The sequence below is a fragment of the Protobothrops mucrosquamatus genome, unplaced genomic scaffold, assembly GCF_001527695.2.
Source record: "Protobothrops mucrosquamatus isolate PMUCROS unplaced genomic scaffold, P.Mucros_1.0 scaffold1319, whole genome shotgun sequence".
NCBI classification, from domain to species: Eukaryota; Metazoa; Chordata; class Lepidosauria; order Squamata; family Viperidae; genus Protobothrops; species Protobothrops mucrosquamatus.
The window spans coordinates 196375-205453 of NW_015387520.1; the positions used below are offsets into that span (position 1 = coordinate 196375).

Here is a 9079-nt window from a genome sequence, read left to right on the forward strand (position 1 = left end):
GAGAGATCGCGAAAGTGGTAGAGGGATTAAGGGTGAAACGAATGAGGGAGAAAGAACGGATGGTTTGGAGGGGAAGGATGAAAGGGCTATAATGGATGAAGGAGATAAGAAAGAACCCCAGATGATCCCTGACGAGGATATCCAGGGATCCCATGGTAACAAGCAGGGAAAGAAGGCAAAACGCTTACACGCGGGCAAAGGGAAAACAGGCACCGCGCAGGAGCGCATATACCGGGGCCCTGTTACGCGCTCGCGCAGCCGGATGCAGACATGTGAGAATTGTATATAAACCCTCCCAAACACCGCCTCAGCAACCCTGATGATGTCGGGAGAGTCCGACGAAAGCTCGGTTGCCGATAATTTTAACAATGTTTTATTGCTTTTAAATTGTTTTTAAACTTTTTAATTGTTTATAAACATTTCATCTACTCTTGGTGATCATAATTATTTTGATACAACATGGACGTACCCAAGAGTCGGATTTTTAGCTCTATTTCTAGCCATATATGTATATGTATATCCAATATAATATTTACACTGACTCACCTGGGTACAATTGTTTAGTTGGGGCACTGAGTTGTGCATTTTTTGTAACTTTGTAGGCAACATCTGATCCTTTGGAATTCTTTCTGTTTATGCAAATTCCGGCTGTTTTTGATATTCCTTCTGGAGATTTATGAAATTCTAATGCTTTGAGGACATCCACTGGCTCAGCTGAAAAATGAGAAAAAGAAGAATTTAGAATATGCATAGTCCTTCCAAAATATTGCCCAAAATATTTTTTAAAAGGGGAAGCTCATTTCTCACGTTACAGCAAGAAGCTCTAACAATCTCAGTGATCCAACCACAAGGCCAACCTTGGCCCACTAAATTAACCAGGTTCTATCACAGCTCATGAAATGCATTAAAATATTGGCCTGAACATTAACAAACTGCTTTCTGCACAGTTTGCAAATGGATTGTGAATTATGACAGCTGAAATACAAACACCTGTAGAGCAGGTTGCCTGCACTTCATCTTTTTCAATGGTGCATTTGTCAACGCATGTATTTTAGAGAGAAAAATGAAGTACAAACCTGTTCTTTAGTTATCACACACATATTGCTACAACCCCCCCCCCAAAAGCAAATATCCCTCTTGCCCTTGTTATAGTCAACAATACAAATTGACTAATGCCTTCCATTTGCTCAACTTGCTTTTTTTGAGAATGAACCTGAGCCTTTTTTCCCCCACTCTTGACTGCCCTGAGTTTTGTTGCTGTCTCGCTTCTTAGCCAATTCAGATCTTTACAGCAATAGCTCATGACATCACTTCCTGAAAATATCCCTCATGGCAGATTTGAATGAAGATTTGAATGGATAAGTCCATCTTAAGAGAAAAAATTATTTTATTTTATTATTGCAACCTTGATATGCTAACAGTCTGGCTAACAATTCCAGCTCTAAACAATGTGTAAAATGTGTTAATGCCAATAAAAACAAGGACCCATTCAAATAATTAAAAACAGGTTTAAAAATATGAAACTACAAGGTGTAAAAGTTTAGGTCCATACATGAAAGTCCAATTAAAATTATTTTCATCAGAGCACCTTCATAACACTGATGATGTTACCCAGTTTGGGCAATGAAATGTCTGCAAGAAAACAGCCAAGCTGAGAGAGCACCAAGGATCCATCATTTCAATCCTATTCTCCTTTATTAGTACCCCATAGATTTCAACAAGATCAGGATTGAGATGCAAAGTTTCTTGCCAGCTTGTTCATCAATAATAGTTTGGTTAGCTGAAGGGAGATTTGAATGTTCTGAAACAGCCTTTAAACAAACCTGACACTTCCTAGGTATACTGGATTACCATTCCCTCAACTGGGAAGATTGGGAGTTATGGCCTGGGCCATCACAGGAATGTCTGATTCAGGAAATGTTTCCTACAATAAGAAAACTGGAAAGACCTGGACTCTATCAGAATCATTGCTTCCTGTAATTTTGAGGCAGGAGGCATTGTTAGTGTAGCTGTGTGAAAGGTGAGACTTTTAGGAAAACTGGAAACAAAACACTTCACTCTTTTGGGAGGCAAGAACAAAATGACCGCTAGCATCATTCCCAGGAAAGAGGAGGAGTTGGGATTGGAGGCCAAAGCATGATTGCTGTCTCCACAAATAACACTTTCAAAATGAAAAAAAAATGGGGCAGAGGGAGCGAAGGGTGAAAAGCCAGCTGTTGCTGCCACACTAAACAACTCCTTCCCTGTGCNAAAAATACAGAAAATAAACCCCGATAAAAGCCGAATTAAAACCAAATATTACAAGCTGTGTTTCCAATTAAAATACTTTTAAAATTATCCCTGCCTAAAATCCTCCCTAGGTCAGGCCCGCTTGCTGAAAAAGCCATGTCTTGAGGGCGCGGCGGAAAGTAAGGAGATCCGGAATCATCCGGATCTCGGGGGGTAGTTCCCATCCGCTTGTTCGTGTTCCTAAGCAACTGATATTCTTAATATAATTTTCATTATTAGCCACCTGATTTATTTCTCAAATTTCCATTTGAAGCTAAATTGATGTAAATGTATTGATTATATAAACTGAAAATAAAATGAGAACTTTTGAACTGGTTACCAGAAAAGTAAAATTAAAAGAGTGATAAATACTGAAAATCCACTCCACATACATATATGTATATGTATATCCAATATAATATTTACACTGACTCACCTGGGTACAATTGTTTAGTTGGGGCACTGAGTTGTGCATTTTTTGTAACTCTGTAGGCAACATCTGATCCTTTGGAATTCTTTCTGTTTATGCAAATGCCGGCTGTTTTTGATATTCCTTCTGGAGATTTATGAAATTCTAATGCTTTGAGGACATCCACTGGCTCAGCTGAAAAATGAGAAAAAGAAGAATTTAGAATATGCATAGTCCTTTCAAAATATTGCCCATCCTTTTAAAAGGGGAAGCTCATTTCTCACATTACAGCAAGAAGCTCTAACAATCTCAGTGATCCAACCACAAGGCCAACCTTGGCCCACTAAATTAACCAGGTTCTATCATAGCTCATGAAATGCATTAAAATATTGGCCTGAACATTAACAAAGGGCTTTCTGCACAGTCTGCAAATGGATTGGGAATTATGACAGCTGAAATACAAACACCTGTAGAGCAGGTTGCCTGCACCTAATCTTTTTCTATGGTGCATTTGTCAACACATGTATTTTAGAGAGAAAAATGAAGTACAAACCTATTCTTTAGTTATCACACACATATTGCTACAACCCCCCCAAAAAAGCAAATATCCCTCTTGCCCTTGTTATAGTCATCTAGTACAAATTGACTAATGCCTTCCATTTGCTCAACTTGCTTTTTTTGAGAATGAACCTGAGCCTTTTTCCCCCCACTCTTGACTGCCCGGAGTTTTGTTGCTGTCTCGCTTCTTAGCCAATTCAGATCATTACAGCAATAGCTCATGACATCACTTCCTGAAAATATCCTTCATGGCAGATTTGAATGAAGATTTGAATAAATAAGTCCATCTTAAGAGAAAAAATTATTTTATTTTATTATTGCAACCTTGATATGCTAACAGTCTGGATAACAATTCCAGCTCTAAACAATGTGTAAAATGTGTTAATGCCAATAAAAACAAGGAGCCATTCAAATAATTAAAAACAGGTTTAAAAATATGAAACTACAAGGTGTAAAAGTTTAGGCCCATACGTGAAAGTCCAGTTAAAATGATTTTCATCAGAGCACCATCATAACACTGATGATGTTACCTAGTTTGGGCAATGGAATGTCTGCAAGAAAACAGCCAAGCTGAGAGAGCACCAAGGATCCATCATTTCAATCCTATTATTTATTAATACCCCATAGATTTCAACAAGATCAGGATTGAGATGCAAAGTTTCTTGCCAGCTTGTTCATCAAGAATAGTTTGGTTAGCTGAAGGGAGATTTGAATGTTCTGAAACAGCCTTTAAACAAACCTGACACTTCCTAGGTATACTGGATTACCTTTCCTTCAACTGGGAAGATTGGGAGTTATGGCCTGGGCCATCACAGGAATGTCTGATTCAGGAAATGTTTCCTACAATAAGAAAACTGGAAAGACCTGGACTCTATCAGAATCATTGTTTCCTGTAATTCTGAGGCAGGAGGCATTGTTAGTGTAGCTGTGTGAAAGGTGAGACTTTTAGGAAATCTGGAAACAAAACACTTCACTCTTTTGGGAGGCAAGAACAAAATGACCGCTAGCATCATTCCCAGGAAAGGGGAGGAGTTGGAATTGGAGGCCAAAGCATGATTGCTGTCTCCACAAATAACATTTTCAAAATGAAAAAAAAGGGGAGGCAGGGGGAGCGAAGAGTGACAAGCCAGTTGTTGCTGCCACACTAAGCAACTCCTTCCCTGTGCGTTCCTATCATTTGATGGCCAAAGTTGTCAAACTGTTTCACTGCCACCTATAACTGAGCTGGCAAATGGGCAGTCTTTTCAGAAGAATCCAACTTCCAGCATCTTCCAGATCCTCTGCAATAATAATGGTTTCCCTGCTAAAGAACCAGAGACTTCTACTAGAAAAGCTACTTGCTAATAAGCAATGCTAAAACCTCACTTTCAGAACATTTTATCCATCAGTTATATTTCTAGCAGACAGGAGACCAAAATCAGATAAGCAAAAAGAAGAGGTAAAACCTCAACAGGAAAGCTCGGCTATATTGAGCATATAATGACAAGTACTAAGTGCTTAAAGCACATAATTGCCAAGAATTAAGATAACATTAAATCTGTCAAAATTCAACGAATATACACACTTTCCACTGTTGCCAGCATTTTTCTCTTAATACTTTAAGAATCCACATAAGCCCATCAAAACCACATTAAAGCTACCACCATATCATTTGATTAAGTGTTCCTACAGGACCAAAATGACTACATGTCAATTTACTTGGAATTAGGGCTTACAGAGTGCAAACTAAAACATTGTTAATTTGGGTTTGGATTAGCTTGCATTTCAATTCCGTCGACTGTGGTTTATTCAACACATCACGGGAAAAGTTGGCCTTGCATTATGAGTGATACGTAATTAGTGCAATCACTGTGGATCGTCCCAGATACTTTATGACCTAAGTATATTGTCCTATAAACATTTACTTGGAAGCCCAAAAAGGTGCTTTTTCATGAGGCAACTGGACTTTCTTGTCGTTTTTTTGAAGACTTTTCACTTCTCATCCAAGAAGCTTCTTCAAGCAAATGCAAATGACCAGCTGTCTGCAAGGAGTATAAATCCTTCCATTTCCCCACCATCCAGTCAGAGCTGAAGAAGCTTCTTGGATGAGAAGCGAAATATTTTCAAAGCAAAACAAGAACGTCCAGTTGCCTTGTGAAAAAAATCACCTTTGGGATAACTACAACCTGGATGACTAAGAATCTCCACAGACATTTACTTGGGAGAAGGGGACAATGAAACCAGTGGAACCTACTTGTGAGACTCTATGGACAGGATGAACCGCAAGGATATTAGCACAGTCATATACATAGAGATATTTAATTGCATTATTTCTACCACACACATGGATACATGATGCAAAGTATTATATCTTGTTGCTACTGTTCTGGCTATGAATATCATAGATCATGAGATTAAAAAAAATAGCACTGATTGTTCATTCATCAATCTGGCTATTCTCAGTTATAGAACAGCAGGACGGACCTCAGATGTCATCAGAAACAAAGTTTCTAGATCAGTGGTTCTCAACCTTTTTAATGCCACGACCCCCAACCGGCCGTAAGTCGAGGACTAAACCGGTCGTAAGTCGAGGACTAAACCGGTCGTAAGTCGAGGACTAAACCAGTCGTAACTCGAGGACTACGCAACCGGTCATAAGTCGAGGACTTTCCCTGCCCGGAAGCGCCGCGCATGCGTGGTTCCGCCCCCTGCGCTGGCCGAGGCGTAGCTGGCAAGCAGCAGAGACGGAGCAGGCCGACCACCAGCTGGCCCAGCCCAAGGGAGGTAAGGCACCCGCCGGAAAAGGGGGGAAAATGGCGGACAGCCTTGCTTGGCGACCCCCGTGAAATGGTCGATCGACCCCAAATGGGGTCGCGACCCATAGGTTGAGAACCGCTGTTCTAGACAATTATCCCCAGAGAATGCAATGTACATACCATTAAGGAGATTATGACATAGTATGCAGTAGTATGGAGACAGTCAAAGAATGCAAGAACTATTAAGTAAACTTTAACTTAGAACTGGGAAAGACAGGGTGAGGGAAAAAAAATCTCAAGATGCCTTGATTTTGTTTGATGTAAGAGGCAGCAGAGGAAAACTGACAGGTTTTCAAGATTCTGCTCTCATACTTATATCAATAAAGTAGAGTTCTACTAATCCTTCTATTGAGTGCTGCCTGGCCTGGGTACATGAATGAGATCTCTCTCTCTCCCCACCTCTCTCTCACACATACACACACACATACAAAAGCTATCTACAAGATCTCTTCAAAAGATAAAAAAGGATTCAGCAGTTAAATCACATAGCTCCCATTAATACAGTTAAATCTCTTTCATAGACTAGGACTCAAGACTAACAGACACAGTTCAGCTAGATAACATTTTTTTATTATAAAGAAGAATAAACCCAGATTAAATAATTCATTCCCTAGTGCCAGGATAAGAATGTAAGCTACATTCATAGCTCAAGTAGTAGAAACCCATGTTTCTTTCTGCTCTTTCTATGAATTTATAGACTTTTTGTACAATGTATGGTGGCATTGAAGCTGAGCAGATACTGAGCATCTATATAACCAACAATTCAGGTCTAAGAAACACTACCTGTTGGTTCATTTACCACAATAGTGATCAATTGGCAATAAATATCAGGAAGTGGAGAAAAAGGCTCTACCTAATGAAAAGGAAAATTGATGCACTAATGCAAAATACACTACCCCTTTTTGTAGAAATGTGGGGTTGATGTTGAATTTGGCTCTGGAAATAAATTGATTAAATCTTATTTCTTTTATTTCAGATGGTATTTCCATTTTATGTTACCTCCACAGACACAAGCCAGACTTTTGACTTTTATCCTTTAGTCCAGACTACTTCTTCCATTTTAAAAAAAAAAAATCAAGCATAATGTACATTAATTGTTATAAGATCCGGACCCTGTAGGCCAACACTGGAACAACATAAAACATAAGAATAATTTTAATGGAGTAACTCAAGACCAAGCTTCTCCAGCATTTCCATTAATGATCTAAAAGCATCACCCAATGGGGTTTATTAAGAACAGCTACTCTTTAATGAAAGATCATGTTTCTATGTTTATACAACAGTCAAGCCAAAGAGAAAGTCTTTCATGCAATTTCTCACATGGGCTTTCAATATATTCTCTAGGTTCATCCAGGAAGAGCCGTGCAACAATTATCTCAGTATGTATTTACTAACTAAACTAATGCTTACTACATGCTTAACTTTACATGACCATGGCCAGCACACAAGATAAGACTATTTAAACCAGAAGTGAGCTGTGTGGAATGCAACTTGACCACACATAGGACCCAGTCTACTGACATTTCTTTAGACCTTGAAATCTAACAACTACAATAGCCATGAAGTAGTGGCTGAACTGGAGATTCACATGCCAGGAAATGAGATTCAGTATATCCTTGAGGAAATGCTTAGCCTAGAAATTTGTCATTAGTTCCGGTACTAAGTTTGCAAATCCACTGCTTATTTCGCTTTCTCCAAGTGGTCTTTTTCAGAAACCTAATTTAGAAGGCAAAAGATGTTGTTCCTACTGCTATGCTTTACACAACAGAGAGTCAGAACTACAGAAAACTACTGAAAGATCTTCAGCGGATCCCAACATTACTCATCTTTGTTTAAAAGCACCTACTTATACTTGAAAGCAAGCAGAAGCTGGGATTTGCAATGGTATGAGAGAATAACCTTGGGAGACAGAACAATGAGCCACAAAGATGGGAATGGTCAGACAAGAGGGAGCTTAGACACAAAAGGAATGTGGACACAGCAAACATTTGAGAAGGTATCCTCCCTATTTTCTTGTACTGTAAAGGGGACGGGGGGGGAGAGAGGGGAGGGGGATATAGTCTCAGATTTGCAAGATTCTCTTAATGTAACCTTACAATAAAGTAGAATTAGTCCATCTGATTATGCTTTTTGTCTAGACTACCTTGCAAGACTGACAGGACTAGATTACCTTTGCTAGTTAGAATTGTTACACTATATCCTTTGCTATTATTCCTAACTGTTTATTTTCAAATGGTAGGAAAATCCAGACGTAGTACTTAAAGAGAAAGTTTGCCCACAAAAAAGAACATACTCGAGATTTATGTTTCATATAAAGTCACTCACTACCAACCAACCAAGGACTCTGCCCCTACATCAGGGATCCCCAAACCCCAGTCCGTGGACCGGTACCGGGCTGTGACATGCCAGCAACCAGTCCGCACAAACAAGCAAAGTCCCATCCATGGGATGCAGGCAGCACACAAAACCACACACTCTTCGGTCTGCGGAAAAACCTTCCTCCAAGGAACCGGTCCCTGGTGCCCAAAAGGTTGGGGACCTCTGCCCTACATCTTTTCCCTTGCACATGCTCTCTAAAGACTGTTGCCACCACTAGACTTATCTCAAGTGCCCAACTAAAATAGGATAAATTAAAAGGAGCATCAGAACATGAGCAGGGGGAATCATTAGTTAGGTCAGAAATTAAGCAACCTTTCCTGTCCTGAACCTTCTCCAAGAGGCTAACTCCCCAGCTCTGCATTTGTCTTACAAGGAAATCATTGAGTTCCTTGAGGTTCCCATGATTGTCTTTGATTAATAGCCAGATGACTAAATATCCTGTACTTGAGGAGGATTCTCCTATTTACATATGTTAAACATTGCTTCTTTTAGAGAGGCTTTATTTTGCTGAAAACTTATATTCCCTGTGTGGATAAGCCAGAGCCAAATTAAATGCATGGAACACATTTTCTTAAGGACTGTATCAGAAGAAATGGTAAGTCATGAACTGATAAAGCAAGCAAGAAACATGATGTACTCAGCACTAGTAAAAGGCAGGAATCCTAAGTAT

At 39.5% G+C, this 9079-nt stretch overlaps 1 protein-coding gene across 1 annotated transcript in view; it reads right to left on the reverse strand.

Moving 5' to 3' along the window:
* Nucleotides 1-2909, reverse strand: part of LOC107292301 (collagen alpha-1(XI) chain) — a 137748-nt gene extending 134839 nt beyond the window's left edge. The window contains exon 1 of the mRNA XM_015821381.1: nt 2705-2909. Within this exon, the coding sequence (XP_015676867.1) occupies nt 2705-2909 (205 nt within the window). The remainder of the gene's footprint in view (nt 1-2704) is intronic.
* Between the last annotated feature and the right edge of the window lie 6170 nt (nt 2910-9079).